We start from the raw sequence: 23,756 nt of genomic DNA, 5'->3' as shown, positions 1-23,756 counted from the left end.
GGCCGGGTGTGTATTGGGGGGTGTGGGTATCGGTGAGGGCCGGGTGTGTATTGGGGGGTGTGGGTATCAGGGAGGGCCGGGAGTGTATTGGGGGGTGTGGGTATCGGTGGGAGCCGGGTGTGTATTGGGGGGTGTGGGTATCGGTGGGGGCCGGGTGTGTATTGGGGGCGTGGGTATCGGTGGGGGCCGGGTGTGTATTGGGGGGTGTGGGTATTGGGGAGGGCCGGGAGTGTACTGGGGGGTGTGGGTATCGGTGGGGGCCGGGTGTGTATTGGGGGGCGTGGGTATCGGTGGGGGCCGGGTGAGTATTGGGGGGTGTGGGAATCGGTGGGGGCCGGGTGTGTATTGGGGGCGTGGGTATCGGTGGGGGCCGGGTGTGTATTGGGGGGTGTGGGTATCGGTGGGGGCCGGGTGTGTATTGGGGGGTGTGGGTATCGGTGAGGGCCGGGTGTGTATTGGGGGGTGTGGGTATCGGTGAGGGCCGGGTGTGTATTGGGGGTGTGGGTATCGGTGGGGGCCCGGGGGTCGCTGTGCACTCACCCTCTGCTCCTTCTGACCCTCGGGGCCTCTTGTTATGTTTTTTGCGGCTGGGCAGGGAGCCGCAGGATGGTGGACGTGATGGATGTCAACACCCAGAAGGGCATCGAGATGACGATGGCGCAGTGGGTGAAATACTACGAGACCCCCGCCGCCGAGAGGGAGAAGCTCTACAACGTCATCAGCCTGGAGTTCAGCCACACCAAGCTGGAGAATATCGTGCAGCGTCCTGCCACGGTGAGGGCCCCCCCGGAGTGACGGGGGCTGCTGAAGGCCCCTGGCGTGCCCGCACTCACCCCGGCGCTGATCTCTGAGACGGGGCAGCCTGCAGCAAGCCCCTTCCCTTCCCTTCCGGCACCCAGCATCCGCTCGCTCGCTCTCTCCCCTCCGCCTCCACAAACACAGAAGGGAGGCCATTCAGCCCACCTTTTCTGTGCTTTCCCTTTGCAAGATCAACTCAGCTCGTCGCGCTCCCCCCACCCACCCCCAACCATTTCCCTCTCAGACATGGCGTTCCAGATCCTAACCACTCGATTGACCCTGTCTCCACCCACACTCTCAGACAGTGCGTTCCAGATCCTAACCACTCGATTGACCCTGTCTCCACCCACACTCTCAGACAGTGTGTTCCAGACCCTAACCACTCACTGTGTGAAAAGGTTTCTCCTCATGTTGCCGTTGCTTCTCTAAACCTGTGTCCCTCTGGTTCTCGATCCTTCCACCAATGGGAACAGTTTCTCTCTATCGACTCTGTCCAGACCCCTCATGATTTTGAACAACTCGATCAAATCTCCTCTCAAACTTCTCTACTCCGAAGACAACAGCCCCGGCTTCTCCAATATCTCCACGTCACTCAAGTTCCTCATCCGTGGAACCATTCCTGTCAATCTTTTCTGCACTCTCTCTCTAAAGCCTTCACATCCTTCCTAAAGTGCGGAGCCCAGAACTGGACACAATACTCCAGTTGAGGCTGAACCAGTGTTTTATACACCTTTAACATAACCTCCCTGTTCTTGTACTCTGTGCCCCTATTAATAAAGCCCAGGATACTGTCTGCTTTATTACCCGCTCACTCAACCTGTCCTGCCACCTTCAGTGATTTATGTACATATACCCCCAGGTCTCTGTGCTCCTGCACCCCCTTTAGAATTGTACCCTTTATTTTAAATTGTCTCTCCGCGTCCTTCCTACAAGCGATAGGCCCTTCAGTCCCGCCCACCCGCAAATATAACCACGCGTGCCCGGGGCGAGCAGACCCCATGAGCAGGGTCACCGCGCTGCGCTCCACCGCTGACGCTGGCCTCCGAGGGTCCTTCGGCTCTGTCCGCGCAGAGACGGTGCCTGACAGCACCCCGCGCTGCCCCCCCCCCCCCCCCGGCCTCGAGCTGCGTCTCAGCAGAGAATCGTTCTCCGCTCGTGCCCCGTGCCAAGAGCTGTGCCCGCTCACCCGCCTCCCGCTGACGTTGTGTTTCACCCCTTGTCTGCAGGTGGACCTGGTGGACTGGGTGGATAATATTTGGCCCCGGCATCTGAAGGAAAGGCAGACGGAGTCGACGAACGCTATCGTTGAAATGAAGTACCCCAAAGTCAGGAAGTACGTTCACTCGCCAGCAACGTGGAGCTAGAGCAGCCTAGAGGCCGTTCAGGCGCCCCCCCCCCCCCCTTCTCCTCGAGCCTGTTACACAGGAACAGGAGGAGGCCCCATTCAGCCCCTCGAGCCTGTTACACAGGAACAGGAGGAGGCCCCATTCAGCCCCTCGAGCCTGTTACACAGGAACAGGAGGAGGCCCCATTCAGCCCCTCGAGCCTGTTACACAGGGACAGGAGGAGGCCCCATTCAGCCCCCCTCCTCGAGCCTGTTACACAGGAACAGGAGGAGGCCCCATTCAGCCCCTCGATCCTGTTACACAGGGACAGGAGGAGGCCCCATTCAGCCCCCTCCTCCTTGAGCCTGTTACACAGGAACAGGAGGAGGCCCCATTCAGCCCCTCGAGCCTGTTACACAGGAACAGGAGGAGGCCCCATTCAGCCCCCCCTCCTCGAGCCTGTTACACAGGAACAGGAGGAGGCCCCATTCAGCCCCCCCTCCTCGAGCCTGTTACACAGGGACAGGAGGAGGCCCCATTCAGCCCCCCCCCTCTCCTCGAGCCTGTTACACAGGAACAGGAGGAGGCCCCATTCAGCCCCTCGAGCCTGTTACACAGGAACAGGAGGAGGCCCCATTCAGCCCCTCGAGCCTGTTACACAGGAACAGGAGGAGGCCCCATTCAGCCCCTCGAGCCTGTTACACAGGGACAGGAGGAGGCCCCATTCAGCCCCCCTCCTCGAGCCTGTTACACAGGAACAGGAGGAGGCCCCATTCAGCCCCTCGATCCTGTTACACAGGGACAGGAGGAGGCCCCATTCAGCCCCCTCCTCCTTGAGCCTGTTACACAGGAACAGGAGGAGGCCCCATTCAGCCCCTCGAGCCTGTTACACAGGAACAGGAGGAGGCCCCATTCAGCCCCCCCTCCTCGAGCCTGTTACACAGGAACAGGAGGAGGCCCCATTCAGCCCCCTCCTCGAGCGTGTTACACAGGAACAGGAGGAGGCCCCATCCAGCCCCCCTCCTCGAGCCTGTTACACAGGAACAGGAGGAGGCCCCATTCAGCCCCCTCCTCGAGCCTGTTACACAGGAACAGGAGGAGGCCCCATTCAGCCCCCTCCTCGAGCCTGTTACACAGGAACAGGAGGAGGCCCCATTCAGCCCCCCTCCCTCCCGCTCTGCCCGCCTCCCTCCCTCCCCCGCTCTCCCCCCCGCCCGCCCCCTTTAAGACAATTTGCTGCTCTATGTGTTTGCAGATGGTTTCACTACCACTTTGTCCACCTCCTGCCAGGTACTGCTTAATGAGCGTTCGAGGCTGCTACACAGACTTTCACATCGACTTTGGAGGGACGTCCGTGTGGTACCACATCCACCGAGGAGGCAAGGTAAGCCCCAGGCTCCAGTGCTGGCCCTCCTGCGGCGCTGGTTTCACTCAGCTACCCAGAGGCCCTGAGACCACCACCACCCCCCCACCCCCCGTCAGTGACTCCCCCTCTTCCTGTGTCCGCAGATCTTCTGGCTCATTCCCCCCACGCCCTTGAACCTGGAGATCTACGAGAGTTGGGTGCTGTCCGGGAAGCAAGGGGACATCTTCCTGGGCGACAAGGTGGAGAAGTGCCAACGGATTGAGCTGAAGCAGGGCTACACGTTCCTGATTCCCTCAGGTAGGTGATCCTGGCCGCCAGCGTCAACTGAAGCTCGTGCCCGCCCCTGAACCCACCCCCCTCCCACCCCAAAGCCATCGTTTGTGCTCCCCCCTCCTGTCTTTTCCAGTTCTCTCCCAGACTGACCTTTCATTTCTGCAGCTCCGTAAACTGCAGCTGGTCCACCATTCTGGTAGCCCGGTGCCTTTACTCACACCAGGTCCCTGTTCACCCCCTCACTCTCCCTGTGCTCGCTGTTACACAGGAACAGGAGGAGGCCCCATTCAGCCCCCTCAGGCTCAGATCCATCCCTGGATTCGACACGTCTACCTCTGTAACCTCCTCCAGCCTCCACAACCCTCCCTACCTCTGTAACCTCCTCCAGCCCCTACACTCCTCCCTATCTCTGTAACCTCCTCCAGCCCCCTACACCCCTCCCTACCTCTGTAACCTCCTCCAGCCCCTACAGCCCTCCCTATCTCTGTAACCTCCTCCAGCCCCTACACCCCTCCCTATCTCTGTAACCTCCTCCAGTCCCTACAACCCTCCCTATCTCTGTAACCTCCTCCAGCCCCTACACTCCTCCCTATCTCTGTAACCTCCTCCAGCCTCCACAACCCTCCCTACCTCTGTAACCTCCTCCAGCCCCTACACTCCTCCCTATCTCTGTAACCTCCTCCAGCCCCTACAACCCTCCCTATCTCTGTAACCTCCTCCAGCCCCTACAACCCTCCCTATATCTGTCACCTCCTCCAGCTCCTACACCCCTCCCTATCTCTGTAACCTCCTCCAGCCCCTACACCCCTCCCTATCTCTGTAACCTCCTCCAGCCACTACACCCCTCCCTATCTCTGTAACCTCCTCCAGCCCCTACACCCCTCCCTATCTCTGTAACCTCCTCCAGCCCCTACACCCCTCCCTATCTCTGTAACCTCCTCCAGCCCCTACAACCCTCCCTATCTCTGTAACCTCCTCCAGCCCCTACACCCCTCCCTATCTCTGTAACCTCCTCCAGCCCCTACACCCCTCCCTATCTCTGTAACCTCCTCCAGCCCCGACAACCCTCCCTATCTCTGTAACCACCTCCAGTCCCTACAACCCTCCCTACCTCACTAACCCTCCTACATCCCTCCGAGAGCTCTGCGCTCCTCCAGTTCTGGCCTCTCGACCGTCGCCCCGATTCCCATCATTGGCGGCCGTCCCTTCAGCCACAAGGGGGCCCTGAGCTCTGGAATTCCCTCCTTCCCTCCCTCCCTCCCTCCCTCCCTCCCTCCCCTCTTGCTGAGCCCTGGGATGAACCTGGAAAGGTTGAGATAGAGCGACGCTTGTCCAGACAACAGCCGATGTCGCCTGCCCTCCAATTCCTCCTGCCCGCGAAGCAGCTGACGCTGTTCTGCCGTGTGAGAGGCGCTGTCGAAACGGAAGCTGCGTCTTTCCCTGGCTGTTGGTTACCGAACCCTTCTGCCACCCCCACCCCCCCACCCCCCCCACCCCCTCCACCCTGACCCCGCTTTCCTCCCTCTCTCGGACCCCTCCCGGCACCGTGTCGTCCCTCTCTCTTCTCTCACTCTCTGCCTCTGCAGGGTGGATCCACGCCGTGTACACACCGGAGGACACGCTGGTGTTCGGAGGCAATTTCCTCCACAGCTTCAACATCCCGACGCAGCTCCGCATTCACAACATCGAGGACAGGACCAGGGTGAGTGCAGCCCGTGTGGGGTGTGGGGGTGCGGGGATGGCGTGGGGAGGAAGGGGTGGCAGCATTTCGGGAACGATGGAGCCCGGGGTGGCGGTTGCCGCGAGTCATAACTCTCCCCGATTTTGTTGCCCTTGACTCCCCGGCAGGTCCCCTCCAAGTTCCGCTACCCGTTCTACTACGAGATGTGTTGGTATGTCGTGGAGCGGTACGTCTTCTTCCTCACCAAGTGCTCGCACCTCACCAAACAGTTCCAGAGGGAGTCTCAGCTCATCGGTGAGTTCCTGCGCACGCCCTCCGTTCGCCCTCCCTGCTGCCTCGGCGGACCCTTCCACCGATCGTGCTCGCTCCCCTGTCCCTCGGAGACGCGAGGCGTCCGAGCAGGAGCGTCACAGCATTTTAACGGCACAAAAGGAGGCCGTTCGGCCCCTCTAACGTGTTTTTGCCATTCGGTAAAATCTCGGCTGGTCTGATTGTGACCTTAACTCCACCCCCCCTCCCCCTCCTCCCCTTAACCCTCAACCCACCGCCCCCCGCCCTTTGTCGATCAGAAACCTGTCTAACTCAGCCTTGAATATATTCAGTGACCCGGCCCCCATTGCTCTCTGGGGGGCGGGGGGTAGAGAGAATTCCACAGACTCACGACCCTCCGAGAGAGGAAATTCCTCCTCGTCTCCGTCTTCAATGGGAGTCCCCTCGTTCTGAAACTGAGACCCCCCCCTTCCCCTCATTCTAGGTTCCCCCCGCCACGAGGGGGGAAACATTCTCTCAGCATCTCAAGCCCCCTCCCTCCATCCAGAATCTGATGTGTTTCAATAAGACCACCCCTCATTCTTCTAAACTCCAATGGGTACAGGGCCCAACCTGCTCACCCTTTCCTCATCAGACAAACCCCCTTCACCCCAGGAATCAGCCCAGTGAACCTTCTCTGAACGGCCTCCAATGCGAGTCTATCCCTCCCTAAGTAAAGGTGTGTATCGGTCCTCGTGCGCACCCCCCGCTCTCTCCCTCTTGTGCGCGCCCCGCGCACTCTCCCTCTCGCCCGTGCCCCCGCTCTCTCCCCCTCGCCCGCGTTCTCTCCCTCTCGCCCACGCCCGCGCTCTCCCCCTCTCGCGCTCGCCCCCGCTCTCCACCTCTCGCACGTGCGCACGCTCTCCTCCTCTCGCGTGCGCGCCTGCTCTCCCTCTCTCGCGCCCGCCCCCGCTCTCCCCCTCTCGCCCGCGCCCCCGCTCTCTCCCTCTCGCCCGCGCCCCCGCTCTCTCCCTCTCGCCCGCGCCCCCCGCTCTCTCCCTCTCGCCCGCGCCCCCGCTCTCTCCCTCTCGCCCGCGCACCCGCTCTCTCCCTCTCGCCCGCGCCCCCGCTCTCTCCCTCTCGCCCGCGCCCCCGCTCTCTCCCTCTCGCCCGCGCCCCCGCTCTCTCCCTCTCGCCCGCGCCCCCGCTCTCTCCCTCTCGCCCGCGCCCCCGCTCTCTCCCTCTCGCCCGCGCCCCCGCGCTCTCCCTCTCGCCCGCGCCCCCGCGCTCTCCCTCTCGCCCGCGCCCCCGCGCTCTCCCTCTCGCCCGCGCCCCCGCGCTCTCCCTCTCGCCCGCGCCCCCGCGCTCTCCCTCTCGCCCGCGCCCCCGCGCTCTCCCTCTCGCCCGCGCCCCCGCGCTCTCCCTCTCGCCCGCGCCCCCCGCGCTCTCCCTCTCGCCCGCGCCCCCGCGCTCTCCCTCTCGCCCGCGCCCCCGCGCTCTCCCTCTCGCCCGCGCCCCCGCGCTCTCCCTCTCGCCCGCGCCCCCGCGCTCTCCCTCTCGCCCGCGCCCCCGCGCTCTCCCTCTCGCCCGCGCCCCCGCGCTCTCCCTCTCGCCCGCGCCCCCGCGCTCTCCCTCTCGCCCGCGCCCCCGCGCTCTCCCTCTCGCCCGCGCCCCCGCGCTCTCCCTCTCGCCCGCGCCCCCGCGCTCTCCCTCTCGCCCGCGCCCCCGCGCTCTCCCTCTCGCCCGCGCCCCCGCGCTCTCCCTCTCGCCCGCGCCCCCGCGCTCTCCCTCTCGCCCGCGCCCCCCGCGCTCTCCCTCTCGCCCGCGCCCCCGCGCTCTCCCTCTCGCCCGCGCCCCCGCGCTCTCCCTCTCGCCCGCGCCCCCGCGCTCTCCCTCTCGCCCGCGCCCCCGCGCTCTCCCTCTCGCCCGCGCCCCCGCGCTCTCCCTCTCGCCCGCGCCCCCGCGCTCTCCCTCTCGCCCGTGCCCCCGCGCTCTCCCTCTCGCCCGTGCCCCCGCGCTCTCCCTCTCGCCCGCGCCCCCGCGCTCTCCCTCTCGCCCGCGCCCCCGCGCTCTCCCTCTCGCCCGCGCCCCCGCGCTCTCCCTCTCGCCCGCGCCCCCGCGCTCTCCCTCTCGCCCGCTGCCCCCGCGCTCTCCCTCTCGCCCGCGCCCCCGCGCTCTCCCTCTCGCCCGTGCCCCCGCGCTCTCCCTCTCGCCCGTGCCCCCGCGCTCTCCCTCTCGCCCGTGCCCCCGCGCTCTCCCTCTCGCCCGTGCCCCCGCGCTCTCCCTCTCGCCCGTGCCCCCGCGCTCTCCTCTCGCCCGTGCCCCCGCGCTCTCCCTCTCGCCCGTGCCCCCGCGCTCTCCCTCTCGCCCGTGCCCCCGCGCTCTCCCTCTCGCCCGTGCCCCCGCGCTCTCCCTCTCGCCCGTGCCCCCGCGCTCTCCCTCTCGCCCGTGCCCCCGCGCTCTCCCTCTCGCCCGTGCCCCCGCGCTCTCCCTCTCGCCCGTGCCCCCGCGCTCTCCCTCTCGCCCGTGCCCCCGCGCTCTCCCTCTCGCCCGTGCCCCCGCGCTCTCCCTCTCGCCCGTGCCCCCGCGCTCTCCCTCTCGCCCGTGCCCCCGCGCTCTCCCTCTCGCCCGCGCCCCCGCTCCCTCCCTCTCGCCCGCGACCCCGCTCCCTCCCTCTCGCCCGCGACCCCGCTCTCCCCCTCTCGCCCACGCCCCCTCTCGCGCGCGCCCCCGCTCTCCCCCTCTCGCGCGCGCCCCCGCTCTCCCCCTCTCGCGCGCACTCCCGCTCTCCCCCTCTCGCACGCGCCCCCGCTCTCGCGCGTGCCCCCTTGGAGTTATCTGTTCACGGGTGTCACTCAGGCCCTCACTCTCTCTCAGGGAGATATCTGTACACTGACTGGTGTCTCGCACTCCCCTCTCTCTCAGGGAGATATCTGTACAGTGACTGGTGTCTCTCAGTCCCTCTCTCTCTCAGGGAGATATCTGTACACTTACTGATGTCTCGCACTCCCCTCTCTCTCAGGGAGATATCTGTACACTGACTGGTGTCTCTCAGTCCTCTCTCTCTCTCAGGGAGATATCTGTACACTGACTGGTGTCTCTCAGTCCTCTCTCTCTCTCAGGGAGATATCTGTACACTGACTGGTGTCTCGCACTCCCCTCTCTCTCAGGGAGATATCTGTACACTGACTGGTGTCTCTCAGTCCTCTCTCTCTCTCAGGGAGATATCTGTACACTGACTGGTGTCTCTCAGTCCTCTCTCTCTCTCAGGGAGCTATCTGTACACTGACTGGAGTCTCTCAGTCCCCTCTCTCTCTGTCAGGGAGATATCTGTACATTGACTGGTGTCTCTCAGTCCCCTCTCTCTCTCTCAGGGAGATATCTGTACACTGACTGGTGTCTCTCAGTCCCCTCTCTCTCGGAGATATCTGTACACTGACTGGTGTCTCTCAGTCCCCTCTCTCTCTCTCAGGGAGATATCTGTACACTGACTGGTGTCTCTCAGTCCCCTCTCTCTCTCTTAGGGAGATATCTGTACACTGATTGGTGTCTCAGTCCCTCTCTCTCTCTCAGGGAGATATCTGTACACTGACTGGTGTCTCTCAGTCCCTCTCTCTCTCAGGGAGATATCTGTACACTGACTGGTGTCTCGCACTCCCCTCTCTCTCAGGGAGATATCTGTACACTGGTGTCTCTCAGTCCCTCTCTCCCTCAGGGAGATATCTGTACACTGACTGGTGTCTCTCAGTCCCTCTCTCTCTCTCAGGGAGGTATCTGTACACTGACTGGTGTCTCACACTCCCCTCTCTCTCAGGGAGATATCTGTACACTGGTGTCTCTCAGTCCCTCTCTCTCTCAGGGAGATATCTGTACACTGACTGGTGTCTCTCAGTCCCTCTCTCTATCAGGGAGATATCTGTACAGTGACTGGTGTCTCTCAGTCCCTCTTTCTCTCAGGTAGATATCTGTACACTGACTGGTGACTCTCAGTCCCCTGTCTCTCAGGGAGATATCTGTGCACTGACTGGTGTCTCTCAGTCCCTCTCTCTCTCTCTCTCTCTCTCTCTCAGGGAGATATCTGTACACTGACTGGTGTCTCTCAGTCCTCTCTCTCAGGGAGATATCTGTACACTGACTGGTGTCTCTCAGTCCCTCCCTCTCTCAGGGAGATATCTGTACACTGACTGGTGTCTTTCAGTCCCTCTCTCTCTCAGGGAGATATCTGTACACTGACTGGTGTCTCTCAGTCCCTTTCTCTCTCAGGGAGATTTCTGTACACTGACTGGTGTCTCTCACTCCCCTCTCTCTCGGAGATATCTGTACACTGGTGTCTCTCAGTCCCTCTCTCTCTCAGGGAGATATCTGTACACTGACTGGTGTCTCTCAGTCCCTCTCTCTCTCGGGGAGATATCTGTACAGTGACTGGTGTCTCTCAGTCCCTCTTTCTCTCAGGTAGATATCTGTACACTGACTGGTGACTGTCAGTCCCCTCTCTCTCATGGAGATATATGTGCACTGACTGGTGTCTCTCAGTCCCTCTCTCTCTCTCTCTCTCTCTCTCTCGGGGAGATATCTGTACACTGACTGGTGTCTCTCAGTCCCCTCTTTCTCAGGGAGATATCTGTACACTGACTGGTGTCTCTCAGTCCCCTCTCTCTCTCTCAGGGAGATATCTGTACACTGACTGGTGTCTCTCAGTCCCTCTCTCTCAGGGAGATATCTGTACACTGACTGGTGTCTCTCAGTCCCTCTCTCTCAGGGAGATATCTGTACACTGACTGGTTTCACTCAGTCCCTGGTATCATTCCCATCCACTAATGCTGCTTCCACATCTCCTGCAGATGAAGGCACCGAGTCTGACGACACTGAGAATGGTGATGGTGTGAAGCTGGAGGAAGAGGAGGACGACAACGAGGAGACGGGCGAGCGGGAGAGGAGCCGCTTGCCCCTGCGCAAGGCGCACGGGGAGGTGGCGCCCGGAGACCGCAATGGCCTCCTGCCGGACAGCCGGGACGCGGCCGGCCGCCCGCTGAAGCGGAGCCCCTCGTCCGAATCGCTGGACAGCGGAGCGGGCGCCGTGGGGACGCAGGACTCGCCCCCCGACCGCTGGGTCTACCTGACCCAGTTTGAGCAGACGGGGCTTCAGGCCCTCGTGGACAAGCTGCAGTCGCTTCCCGACCACAAGAAGTGCGTCCCCTCTGGAGTACTGGATCCAGACGCCCTCCTCCACGAAATGCAGGTGAGGCAGGCTGAGCCGTCCCTCCCTCCCTCCCTGACCGTGAGACAGCGCGGCACTCCCTCAGTACTGACCCCCCGACAGTGCGGCACTCCCTCAGTACTGACCCCCCGACAGTGCGGCACTCGCTCAGTACTGACCCCCCGACAGTGCGGCACTCCCTCAGTACTGACCCTCCGACAGTGCGGCGCTCCCTCAGTACTGACCCCCCGACAGTGCGGCGCTCCCTCAGTACTGACCCCCCGACAGTGCGGCACTCCCTCAGTACTGACCCCCCGACAGTGCGGTACTCCCTCAGTACTGACCCCCCCGACATTGCGGTGCTCCCTCAGTACTGACCCTCCGACAGCGCGGCGCTCCCTCAGTACTGACCCTCCGACAGTGCGGCGCTCCCTCAGTACTGACCCTCCGACAGTGCGGCGCTCCCTCAGTACTGACCCTCCGACAGTGCGGCACTCCCTCAGTACTGACCCTCCGACAGTGCAGCGCTCCCTCAGTACTGACCCTCCAACAGTGCAGCGCTCCCTCAGTACTGACCCTCCGACAATGCGGCACTCCCTCAGTACTGACCCTCCGACAATGCGGCACTCCCTCAGTACTGACCCTCCGACAGTGCGGCGCTCCCTCAGTACTGACCCTCCGACAGTGCGGCACTCCCTCAGTACTGACCCTCCACCAGTGCGGCACTCCCTCAGTACTGACCCTCCGGCAGTGAGGCGCTCCCTCAGTACTGATCCTCTGACAGTGCGGCACTCCCTCAGTACTGACCCTCTGACAGTGCGGCACTCCCTCAGTACTGACCCTCTGACAGTGCGGCGCTCCCTCAGTACTGACCCTCCGACAGTGCGGCACTCCCTCAGTACTGACCCTCCACCAGTGCGGCACTCCCTCAGTACTGACCCTCCGGCAGTGAGGCGCTCCCTCAGTACTGATCCTCTGACAGTGCGGCGCTCCCTCAGTACTGACCCTCCGGCAGTGAGGCGCTCCCTCAGTACTGACCCTCTGACAGTGCAGCGCTCCCTCAGTACTGACCCTCCGACAGTGAGGCACTCCCTCAGTACTGACCCTCCGACGGTGCGGCTCTCCCTCGGTACTGACCCTCCGGCAGTGAGGCGCTCCCTCAGTACTGACCCTCCGACAGTGAGGCACTCCCTCAGTACTGACCCTCCGACGGTGCGGCTCTCCCTCAGTACTGACCCTCCGACGGTGCGGCGCTCCCTCGGCGCTGACCCTTCCTCCTGCGTGTGTTGTTCTGGTATTTAGGTGCTCAGCCTCTCGGGCGCGAGGCCTTGAACCCAGCTCTATTCTCCTGTCGAGCCGTGAGCGAGTGGAAAGACCGGTTGTCCTGCAGTAGCTGAAAGTTAAATCATGCCTTTTGTGTCTCACACACACCCTCCCCCCCTTCTCCTCTTCCCCCTTCAGAAAGTCCTGGAAGATCACAGGAACGACGACCCGAAGGTGGCTTGCTCCGGGTTCCCCATCGTCAGGTGGCCCAAGAGACGTGACAAGGTGAGCGCTTCCTCCCAAGGGAGCTGGCGGAGGGTGGGAGGGAGGGAGGGAGGGCTTGGATCCAAGCTGCGGGAAGGGTGGTCCTGGGCATTACGTGTCAGCACTTCACCAGCCGCTCTCTGTCTCTCCCTCCCCCTCTCTCCTCCTCCCTCAGCCCAAACCTCCGCACCGGCCCAAACACCGCCCGCCGGCGCCGCCCCTCATCAAGCTGCCCTTGCTCAAGCCGACGCCGGGGTCCCGGAGGCGCAGGACCCGCTGCAAGAGGTGCGAAGCCTGCCGGCGCACGGAGTGCGGCATCTGCCACTACTGCCGAGACATGAAGAAGTTCGGAGGGCCTGGGAGGATGAAGCAGTCCTGTGTCCTGAGGCAGTGCGAGGCTGTGAGTATGGAGCAGGCTGGAGGGAGCGGGCGGCAAGCGGAGGGAAAGTGAGGGGACGGAGAGGTGGAGCGCAGGTGGAGAGAGAGAGAGAGAGTGAGGGGACGGAGAGGTGGAGCGCAGGCGGAGAGAGAGAGTGAGGGGACGGAGAGGTGGAGCGCAGGTGGAGAGAGAGAGAGAGAGAGTGAGGGGACGGAGAGGTGGAGCGCAGGCGGAGAGAGAGTGAGGGGACGGAGAGGTGGAGGGCAGGTGGAGAGAGAGAGAGAGAGGGGACGGAGAGGTGGAGCGCAGGTGGAGAGAGAGAGAGAGAGGGGACGGAGAGGTGGAGCGCAGGTGGAGAGAGAGAGAGAGGGGACGGAGAGGTGGAGCGCAGGTGGAGAGAGAGAGAGTGAGGGGACGGAGAGGTGGAGCGCAGGTGGAGAGAGAGAGTGAGGGGACGGAGAGGTGGAGCGCAGGTGGAGAGAGAGAGGGGGGACGGAGAGGTGGAGCGCAGGCGGAGAGAGAGAGAGTGAGGGGACGGAGAGGTGGAGCGTAGGTGGAGAGAGAGAGAGAGGGGACGGAGAGGTGGAGCGCAGGCGGGGAGAGAGAGAGTGAGATGACGGAGAGGTGGAGCACAGGCGGAGAGAGAGAGAGGGGACGGAGAGGTGGAGCGCAGGTGGAGAGAGAGAGAGAGTGAGGGGACGGAGAGGTGGAGCGCAGGTGGAGAGAGAGAGTGAGGGGACGAAGAGGTGGAGTGCACGCGGAGAGGGAGAGAGAGTGAGTGAGGGGACGGAGAGGTGGGGCGCAGGCAGAGAGAGAGAGAGAGTGAGTGAGTGACGAGACGGAGAGGTGGAGCGCAGGCGGATAGAGAGAGAGTGAGGGGACGGAGAGGTGGAGCGCAGGTGTAGAGAGAGAGAGAGTGAGGGGACGGAGAGAGAGCGAGAGAGTGAGGGGACGGATAAGGTGGAGCGCAGGCGGAGAGAGAGAGAATGATGGGACGGAGAGGTGAAGAGAGAGAGCGAGAGTGATGGGATGGAGAGATGGAGCGCAGGCGGAGAGAGAGAGTGAGTGCGTGGGGGAAGGTGAGGAGCGCAGGCGGAGAGAGAGTGAGGGGACGGAGAGGTGGAGCGCATTCAGAGAGAGAGAGAGTGAGGGGATGGAGAGGTGGATCGCAGGCGGAGAGAGAGAGAGAGAGGGGGCGGAGAGGTGGAGTGCAGGCAGAGAGAGAGAGAGAGGGGGCGGAGAGGTGGAGCGCAGACGGAGAGAGAGAGAGTGAGGGGGCGGAGAGGTGGAGCTCAGGCGGAGAGAGTGAGAGAGAGAGTGATGGGACGAAGAGCTGGAGCGCAGGTGGAGAGAGAGAGAGAGAGTGAGTGCGGGAAAAAAGAGGTGGAGCGCAGGCGGAAAGAGAGCTAGAGGGGACGGAAAGGTGGAGCACCGGCGGAGAGAGAGAGTGAGGAGACGGAGATGTGGAGCGCAGGCGGAGAGAGAGAGAGATTGAGTGACGGTACGGAGAGGTGGAGCGCAGGCGGAGAGAGAGAGAGAAAGAGTGAGCGGACGAAGAGGTGGAGCAGAGGCGGAGAGAGAGCGTGAGTGAGGGGACGCAGAGGTTGAGCGCAGGCGGAGAGAGAGCGTGAGTGAGGGGACACAGAGGTTGAGCACAGGCGGAGAGAGAGAGAGAAATAGTGAGGGGACGAAGAGGTGGAGCAGAGGCAGAGAGAGAGAGTGAGGGGACGGAAAGGTGGAGCGCAGACGGAGAGAGAGAGTGAGTGAGAGGACAGAGGGGTTGAGCGCCGGCGGAGAGAGAGAGAGTGAGGGGACGGAGAGGTGGAGCGCAGGCGGATAGAGAGAGAGAGTGAATGAGGGGACGGAGAGGTGGAGTGGAGGCGGGGAGAGAGAGTGAGTGAGGGAACGGAGAGAGAGAGTTAGTGAGGGGACGGAGAGGTGGAGCGCAGTCAGAGAGAGAGAGAGATAGTGAGGGGACGGAGAGGTGGAGCGCAGGCGGAGAGAGAGGGTGAGTGACTGAGGGGATGGAGAGGTGGAGCGCAGGCGGAGAGAGAGAGTGAGGGGATGGATAGGTGGAGCGCAGGCGGAGCGAGAGAATGAGTGAGGGGACGGAGAGGTTGAGCGCAGGCGGAGAGAGAGAGAGAATGAGTGAGGGGACAGAGAGGTTGAGCGCCGGCGGAGAGAGAATGAGTGCGGGGACGAAGAGGTGGAGCAGAGGCGGAGAGGGAGAGAGGTGACGTAGAGTTGGAGCGCCGGTGGAGAGAGAGAGTGAGGGGACGAAGAGGTGGAGTGCATACGGAGAGGGAGGGAGAGTGAGTGAGGGGACGGAGAGGTGGGGCGCAGGCGGAGAGAGAGAGAGTGAGTGAGTGACGAGACGGAGAGGTGGAGCGCAGGCGGAGAGAGAGAGAATGATGGGACGGAGAGGTGAAGAGAGAGAGCGAGAGTGATGGGACGGAGAGATGGAGCGCAGGCGGAGAGAGTGAGTGAGTGAGGGGAAGGTGAGGAGCGCAGGCGGAGAGAGAGTGAGGGGACGGAGAGGTGGAGCGCATTCAGAGAGAGAGAGTGAGGGGAGGCGGAGTGAGAGAGAGTGAGGGGGCGGAGAGGTGGAGCTCAGGCGGAGACAGTGAGAGAGAGAGTGATGGGACGGAGAGCTGGGGCGCAGGCGGAGAGAGAGCTAGAGGGGACGGAAAGGTGGAGCACCGGCGGAGAGAGAGAGTGAGGAGACGGAGATGTGGAGCGCAGGTGGAGAGAGAGAGAGATTGAGTGACGGTACGGAGAGGTGGAGCGCAGGCGGAGAGAGAGAGTGTGAGGCAATGGAGAGGCAGAGCGCACGTAGAGAGAGAGAGTGAGGGGACCGAGAGGTGGAGACCAGGCGGAGAGAGAGAGTGTGAGGGAATGGAGAGTTGGAGCGCACGTGGAGAGAGAGAGTGAGGGGACGGAGAGGTGGAGCGCAGACGGAGAGAGAGAGAGAGTGAGTGGACAGAGAGGTGGAGCTCAGGCAGAGAGAGAGAGAGTGAGTGGACGGAGAGGTGGAGCGCAGGCGGAGAGAGAGAGTGAGGGGACGGAGAGGTGGAGCGCAGGTGGAGAGAGAGAGAGAGGGGACGGAGAGGTGGAGCTCAGGCGGAGAGAGAGAGAGAGAGTGAGTGAGGGGACGGAGAGGTGGAGCGCAGGCGGAGAGAGAGAGAGAGAGAGAGTGAGGGGACGGAGAGGTGGAGCGCAGGCGGGGAGAGAGAGAGTGAGATGACGGAGAGGTGGAGCACAGGCAGAGAGAGTGAGTGAGGGGACGGAGAGGTGGAGCGCAGGCGGAGAGAGAGAGAGTGAGGGGACGGAGAGGTGGAGCGCAGGTGGAGAGAGAGAGAGAGTGAGTGAGGGGACGGAGAGGTGGAGCGCAGACAGAAAGAGAGAGAGAGGGGACGGAGAGGTGGAGTGCAGGCGGAGAGAGGGGGAGAGAGAGAGTGAGGGGACGGAGAGGTGGAGCTCAGGCGGAGAGAGAGAGAGAGAGGGTGAGTGAGGGGACGGAGAGGTGGAGCGCAGACAAAGAGAGAGAGAGAGGGGACGGAGATGTGGAGCACAGGCGGAGAGAGGGGGAGAGAGAGAGTGAGGGGACGGAGAGGTGGAGCGCAGACAAAGAGAGAGAGAGAGGGGACGGAGAGGTGGAGCACAGGCGGAGAGAGGGGGAGAGAGGGAGTGAGGGGACGGAGATGTGGCGCGCAGGCGGAGAGAGAGAGAGAGTGAGGGGAATGAGAGGTGGAGCGCAGGCGGAGAGAGAGAGAGAGTGAGGGGACTGAGAGGTGGAGCGCAGGCGGAGAGAGAGAGAGAGAGTGAGGGGACGGAGAGGTTGAGCGCAGGCGGAGAGAGAGAGAGAGAGTGAGGGGACGGAGAGGTGGAGCGCAGGCGGAGAGAGAGAGAGAGAGTGAGGGGACGGAGAGGTGGAGCGCAGGCGGAGAGAGTGAGTGAGTGAGGGGACGGAGAGGTGGAGCGCAGGCTGAGAGAGTGAGTGAGGGGACGGGGAGGTTGAGCGCTGGCGGAAAGAGAGAGTGAGTGAGGGGAAGGAGAGGTGGAGCACAGGCGGAGAGAGAGAGATATTGAGGGGACTGAGAGGTGGAGCGCAGGCGGAGAGAGAGAGAGAGAGAGAGTGAGGGGACGGAGAGGTGGAGCGCAGGCGGAGAGAGTGAGTGAGTGAGGGGACGGAGAGGTGGAGCGCAGGCTGAGAGGGAGAGAGAGTGAGGGGACGGAGAGGTGGAGCGCAGGCTGAGAGAGTGAGTGAGGGGACGGGGAGGTTGAGCGCTGGCGGAAAGAGAGAGTGAGTGAGGGGAAGGAGAGGTGGAGCACAGGCGGAGAGAGAGAGATATTGAGGGGACTGAGAGGTGGAGCGCAGGCGGAGAGAGAGAGAGAATGAGTGAGGGGACGAAGAGGTGGAGCAGAGGCAGAGAGGGAGAGAGGTGACGGAGAGTTGGAGCGCCGGTGGAGAGAGAGAGTGAGGGGACGAAGAGGTGGAGTGCACGCGGAGAGGGAGAGAGAGTGAGTGAGGGGACGGAGAGGTGGGGCGCAGGCGGAGAGAGAGAGAGTGAGTGAGTGACGAGACTGAGAGGTGGAGCGCAGGCGGATAGAGAGAGAGAGAGTGAGGGGACGGAGAGGTGGAGCGCAGGCGTAGAGAGAGAGAGAGAGTGAGGGGACGGAGAGAGAGCGAGAGAGTGAGGGGACGGATAAGGTGGAGCGCAGGCGGAGAGAGAGAGAATGATGGGACGGAGAGGTGAAGAGAGAGAGCGAGAATGATGGGATGGAGAGATGGAGCGCAGGCGGAGAGAGAGAGTGAGTGCGTGAGGGGAAGGTGAGGAGCGCAGGCGGAGAGAGAGTGAGGGGACGGAGAGGTGGAGCGCATTCAGAGAGAGAGAGAGTGAGGGGATGGAGAGGTGGATCGCAGGTGGAGAGAGAGAGAGAGAGAGAGAGAGGGGGCGGAGAGGTGGAGCGCAGGCGGAGAGAGAGAGAGAGGGGGCGGAGAGGTGGAGCGCAGACGGAGAGAGAGAGTGAGGGGGCGGAGAGGTGGAGCTCAGGCGGAGAGAGTGAGAGAGAGAGTGATGGGACGGAGAGCTGGAGCGCAGGTGGAGAGAGAGAGAGTGAGTGCGGGAAAAAAGAGGTGGAGCGCAGGCGGAAAGAGAGCTAGAGGGGACGGAAAGGTGGAGCACCGGCGGAGAGAGAGAGTGAGGAGACGGAGATGTGGAGCGCAGGCGGAGAGAGAGCGAGATTGAGTGACGGTACGGAGAGGTGGAGCGCAGGCGGAGAAAGAGAGAGAAAGAGTGAGGGGACGAAGAGGTGGAGCAGAGGCGGAGAGAGAGCGTGAGTGAGGGGACGCAGAGGTTGAGCGCAGGCGGAGAGAGAGCGTGAGTGAGGGGACGCAGAGGTTGAGCGCAGGCGGAGAGAGAGAGAGAAATAGTGAGGGGACGAAGAGGTGGAGCAGAGGCGGAGAGAGAGAGAGAGAGAGTGAGGGGACGGAAAGGTGGAGCGCAGACGGAGAGAGAGAGTGAGTGAGAGGACAGAGGGGTTGAGCGCCGGCGGCGAGAGAGAGAGTGAGGGGACGGAGAGGTGGAGCGCAGGCGGATAGAGAGAGAGAGTGAGTGAGGGGATGGAGAGGTGGAGTGGAGGCGGGGAGAGAGAGTGAGTGAGGGAACGGAGAGAGAGAGTTAGTGAGGGTACGGAGAGGTGGAGCGCAGGCAGAGAGAGAGAGAGATAGTGAGGGAACGGAGAGGTGGAGCGCAGGTGGAGAGAGAGGGTGAGTGACTGAGGGGATGGAGAGGTGGAGCGCAGGCGGAGAGAGAGAGTGAGGGGATGGATAGGTGGAGCGCAGGCGGAGCGAGAGAATGAGTGAGGGGACGGAGAGGTTGAGCGCAGGCGGAGAGAGAGAGAGAATGAGTGAGGGGACAGAGAGGTTGAGCGCCGGCGGAGAGAGAATGAGTGCGGGGACGAAGAGGTGGAGCAGAGGCGGAGAGGGAGAGAGGTGACGTAGAGTTGGAGCGCCGGTGGAGAGAGCGAGTGAGGGGACGAAGAGGTGGAGTGCACACGGAGAGGGAGGGAAAGTGAGTGAGGGGACGGAGAGGTAGGGCGCAGGCGGAGAGAGAGAGAGTGAGTGAGTGACGAGACGGAGAGGTGGAGCGCAGGCGGAGAGAGAGAGAATGATGGGACGGAGAGGTGAAGAGAGAGAGCAAGAGTGATGGGACGGAGAGATGGAGCGCAGGCGGAGAGAGTGAGTGAGGGGAAGGTGAGGAGCGCAGGCGGAGAGAGAGTGAGGGGACGGAGAGGTGGAGCGCATTCAGAGAGAGAGAGTGAGGGGATGGAGAGGTGGATCGCAGGCGGAGTGAGAGAGAGTGAGGGGGCGGAGAGGTGGAGCGCAGACGGAGAGAGAGAGAGTGAGGGGGCGGAGAGGTGGAGCTCAGGCGGAGAGAGTGAGAGAGAGAGTGATGGGACGGAGAGCTGGAGCGCAGGCGGAGAGAGAGCTAGAGGGGACGGAAAGGTGGAGCACCGGCGGAGAGAGAGAGTGTGGAGACGGAGATGTGGAGTGCAGGTGGAGAGAGAGAGAGATTGAGTGACGGTACGGAGTGGTGGAGCGCAGGCGGAGAGAGAGAGTGTGAGGCAATGGAGAGGCAGAGTGCACGTAGAGAGAGAGAGTGAGGGGACCGAGAGGTGGAGCCCAGGCGGAGAGAGAGAGTGTGAGGGAATTGAGAGTTGGAGCGCACGTGGAGAGAGAGAGTGAGGCGACGGAGAGGTGGAGCGCAGACGGAGAGAGAGAGAGTGAGTGGACAGAGAGGTGGAGCTCAGGCAGAGAGAGAGAGAGTGAGGGGACGGAGAGGTGGAGCGCAGGCAGAGAGAGAGCTAGAGGGGACGGAAAGGTGGAGCACCGGCGGAGAGAGAGAGAGAGAGGGAGTGAGGGGACGGAGAGGTGGAGCGCAGGCGGAGAGAGTGAGTGCGTGAGTGAGGGGACGAAGATGTGGAGCAGAGCGGAGAGAGAGAGAGAAAGAGTGAGGGGACGGAGAGGTGGAGCACAGGTGGAGAGAGAGCATGAGTGAGGGGACGCAGAGGTTGAGCGCAGGCGGAGAGAGAGAGAGAAATAGTGAGGGGACGAAGAGGTGGAGCATAGGCGGAGAGAGAGAGTGAGGGGACGAAGAGGTTGAGCGCCGGCGGAGAGAGAGAGAGTGAGAGGACGGAGAGGTGGAGCGCAGGTGGAGAGAGTGAGAGTGAGTGAGGGGACGGAGAGGTGTAGTGGAGGCGGGGAGAGAGAGAGAGTGAGGGAACGGAGAGAGAGAGTTAGTGAGGGGACGGAGAGGTGGAGTGCAGGCAGAGAGAGAGAGAGAGAGATGGTGAGGGGACGGAGAGGTGGAGCGCAGGCGGAGAGAGAGGATGAGTGACTGAGGGGACGGAGAGGTGGAGCGCAGGTGGAGAGAGAGTGAGGGGATGGAGAGGTGGCGCGCAGGCGGAGCGAAAGAGTGAGTGAGGGGACGGAGAGGTTGAGCCCAGGCAGAGAGAGAGAGTGAGGGGACGGAGAGGTGGAACGCAGGCGGAGAGAGAGCGTGAGTGAGGGGACGCAGAGGTTGAACGCAGGCGGAGAGAGAGAGAGAGAGAAAGAGTGAGGGAACGAAGAGGTGGAGCAGAGGCGGAGAGAGAGAGAGTGAGTGAGGGTACGGAGAGGTGGAGCGCAGGCGGAGAGAGAGTGAGGGGACGGAGAGGTGGAGAGCAGGGGGAGACAGAGAGAGAGTGAGGGGGCGGACAGGTGGAGAGCAGGGGGATACAGAGAGAGAGTGAGAGTGAGGGGACGGAGAGATGGAGCGGAGGCAGAGAGAGAGAGAGAGTGAGTGAGGGGACGGAGAGGTGGAGCGCAGGCGGAGAGAGAGAGAGAGGATGAGTGAGGGGACGAAGAGGTGGAGCAGAGGCGGAGAGGGAGAGAGGTGACGGAGAGTTGGATCGCCGGTGGAGAGAGAGAGTGAGGGGACGAAGAGGTGGCGTGCACGCGGAGAGGGAGAGAGTGCGTGAGGGTACGGAGAGGTGGAGCGCAAGCAGAGAGAGAGTGAGGGGACGGAGAGGTGGGGCGCAGGCAGAGAGAGAGAGAGAGTGAGTGAGTGACGAGACGGAGAGGTGGAGCGCAGGCGGATAGAGAGAGAGTGAGGGGACGGAGAGGTGGAGCGCAGGTGTAGAGAGAGAGAGAGTGAGGGGACGGAGAGAGAGCGAGAGAGTGAGGGGACGGATAAGGTGGAGCGCAGGCGGAGAGAGAGAGAATGATGGGACGGAGAGGTGAAGAGAGAGAGCGAGAGTGATGGGATGGAGAGATGGAGCGCAGGCGGAGAGAGAGAGTGAGTGCGTGGGGGAAGGTGAGGAGCGCAGGCGGAGAGAGAGTGAGGGGACGGAGAGGTGGAGCGCATTCAGAGAGAGAGAGAGTGAGGGGATGGAGAGGTGGATCGCAGGCGGAGAGAGAGAGAGAGAGGGGGCGGAGAGGTGGAGTGCAGGCAGAGAGAGAGAGAGAGGGGGCGGAGAGGTGGAGCGCAGACGGAGAGAGAGAGAGTGAGGGGGCGGAGAGGTGGAGCTCAGGCGGAGAGAGTGAGAGAGAGAGTGATGGGACGAAGAGCTGGAGCGCAGGTGGAGAGAGAGAGAGAGAGTGAGTGCGGGAAAAAAGAGGTGGAGCGCAGGCGGAAAGAGAGCTAGAGGGGACGGAAAGGTGGAGCACCGGCGGAGAGAGAGAGTGAGGAGACGGAGATGTGGAGCGCAGGCGGAGAGAGAGAGAGATTGAGTGACGGTACGGAGAGGTGGAGCGCAGGCGGAGAGAGAGAGAGAAAGAGTGAGGGGACGAAGAGGTGGAGCAGAGGCGGAGAGAGAGCGTGAGTGAGGGGACGCAGAGGTTGAGCGCAGGCGGAGAGAGAGCGTGAGTGAGGGGACGCAGAGGTTGAGCACAGGCAGAGAGAGAGAGAGAAATAGTGAGGGGACGAAGAGGTGGAGCAGAAGCGGAGAGAGAGACAGTGAGGGGACGGAGAGGTGGAGCGCAGGCGGAGAGAGAGAGTGAGTGAGGGGACAGAGGGGTTGAGCACCGGCGGAGAGAGAGACAGTGAGGGGACGGAGAGGTGGAGCGCAGGCGGAGAGAGAGAGTGAGTGAGGGGACAGAGAGGTGGAGTGGAGGCGGGGAGAGAGAGAGAGAGTGAGGGAACGGAGAGAGAGAGTTAGTGAGGGGACGGAGAGGTGGAGCGCAGGCAGAGAGAGAGAGAGATAGTGAGGGGACGGAGAGGTGGAGCGCAGGCGGAGAGAGAGGGTGAGTGACTGAGGGGATGGAGAGGTGGAGCGCAGGCGGAGAGAGAGAGTGAGGGGACGGAGAGGTGGAGCGCAGGCGGAGCGAGAGAGTGAGTGAGGGGACGGAGAGGTTGAGCGCAGGCGGAGAGAGAGAGAGAATGAGTGAGGGGACAGAGAGGTTGAGCGCCGGCGGAGAGAGAATGAGTGCGGGGACGAAGAGGTGGAGCAGAGGCGGAGAGGGAGAGAGGTGACGTAGAGTTGGAGCGCCGGTGGAGAGAGAGAGTGAGGGGACGAAGAGGTGGAGTGCATACGGAGAGGGAGGGAGAGTGAGTGAGGGGACGGAGAGGTGGGGCGCAGGCGGAGAGAGAGAGAGTGAGTGAGTGACGAGACGGAGAGGTGGAGCGCAGGCGGAGAGAGAGAGAATGATGGGACGGAGAGGTGAAGAGAGAGAGCGAGAGTGATGGGACGGAGAGATGGAGCGCAGGCGGAGAGAGTGAGTGAGTGAGGGGAAGGTGAGGAGCGCAGGCGGAGAGAGAGTGAGGGGACGGAGAGGTGGAGCGCATTCAGAGAGAGAGAGTGAGGGGAGGCGGAGTGAGAGAGAGTGAGGGGGCGGAGAGGTGGAGCTCAGGCGGAGACAGTGAGAGAGAGAGTGATGGGACGGAGAGCTGGGGCGCAGGCGGAGAGAGAGCTAGAGGGGACGGAAAGGTGGAGCACCGGCGGAGAGAGAGAGTGAGGAGACGGAGATGTGGAGCGCAGGTGGAGAGAGAGAGAGATTGAGTGACGGTACGGAGAGGTGGAGCGCAGGCGGAGAGAGAGAGTGTGAGGCAATGGAGAGGCAGAGCGCACGTAGAGAGAGAGAGTGAGGGGACCGAGAGGTGGAGACCAGGCGGAGAGAGAGAGTGTGAGGGAATGGAGAGTTGGAGCGCACGTGGAGAGAGAGAGTGAGGGGACGGAGAGGTGGAGCGCAGACGGAGAGAGAGAGAGAGTGAGTGGACAGAGAGGTGGAGCTCAGGCAGAGAGAGAGAGAGTGAGTGGACGGAGAGGTGGAGCGCAGGCGGAGAGAGAGAGTGAGGGGACGGAGAGGTGGAGCGCAGGTGGAGAGAGAGAGAGAGGGGACGGAGAGGTGGAGCTCAGGCGGAGAGAGAGAGAGAGAGTGAGTGAGGGGACGGAGAGGTGGAGCGCAGGCGGAGAGAGAGAGAGAGAGAGAGTGAGGGGACGGAGAGGTGGAGCGCAGGCGGGGAGAGAGAGAGTGAGATGACGGAGAGGTGGAGCACAGGCAGAGAGAGTGAGTGAGGGGACGGAGAGGTGGAGCGCAGGCGGAGAGAGAGAGAGTGAGGGGACGGAGAGGTGGAGCGCAGGTGGAGAGAGAGAGAGAGTGAGTGAGGGGACGGAGAGGTGGAGCGCAGACAGAAAGAGAGAGAGAGGGGACGGAGAGGTGGAGTGCAGGCGGAGAGAGGGGGGAGAGAGAGAGTGAGGGGACGGAGAGGTGGAGCTCAGGCGGAGAGAGAGAGAGAGAGGGTGAGTGAGGGGACGGAGAGGTGGAGCGCAGACAAAGAGAGAGAGAGAGGGGACGGAGATGTGGAGCACAGGCGGAGAGAGGGGGAGAGAGAGAGTGAGGGGACGGAGAGGTGGAGCGCAGACAAAGAGAGAGAGAGAGGGGACGGAGAGGTGGAGCACAGGCGGAGAGAGGGGGAGAG

At 62.9% G+C, this 23,756-nt stretch overlaps 1 protein-coding gene across 1 annotated transcript in view; it reads left to right on the top strand.

Moving 5' to 3' along the window:
* LOC121269417 (lysine-specific demethylase 2A-like) overlaps nt 1–23,756 on the top strand; it is a 111,882-nt gene that overhangs the window by 22,145 nt on the left and 65,981 nt on the right. The window contains exons 5-13 of the mRNA XM_041174031.1: nt 596–774; nt 2,025–2,131; nt 3,414–3,507; nt 3,633–3,786; nt 5,349–5,464; nt 5,611–5,737; nt 10,534–10,931; nt 12,351–12,437; nt 12,592–12,816. Of these exons, the coding sequence (XP_041029965.1) occupies nt 596–774; nt 2,025–2,131; nt 3,414–3,507; nt 3,633–3,786; nt 5,349–5,464; nt 5,611–5,737; nt 10,534–10,931; nt 12,351–12,437; nt 12,592–12,816 (1,487 nt within the window). The remainder of the gene's footprint in view (nt 1–595; nt 775–2,024; nt 2,132–3,413; nt 3,508–3,632; nt 3,787–5,348; nt 5,465–5,610; nt 5,738–10,533; nt 10,932–12,350; nt 12,438–12,591; nt 12,817–23,756) is intronic.

This window comes from Carcharodon carcharias, chromosome 24 (assembly GCF_017639515.1).
Source record: "Carcharodon carcharias isolate sCarCar2 chromosome 24, sCarCar2.pri, whole genome shotgun sequence".
Classification (NCBI taxonomy): Eukaryota; Metazoa; Chordata; class Chondrichthyes; order Lamniformes; family Lamnidae; genus Carcharodon; species Carcharodon carcharias.
Note: the sequence above shows the minus strand (reverse complement) of the source record. Positions and strands in the feature narration are given on the sequence as shown.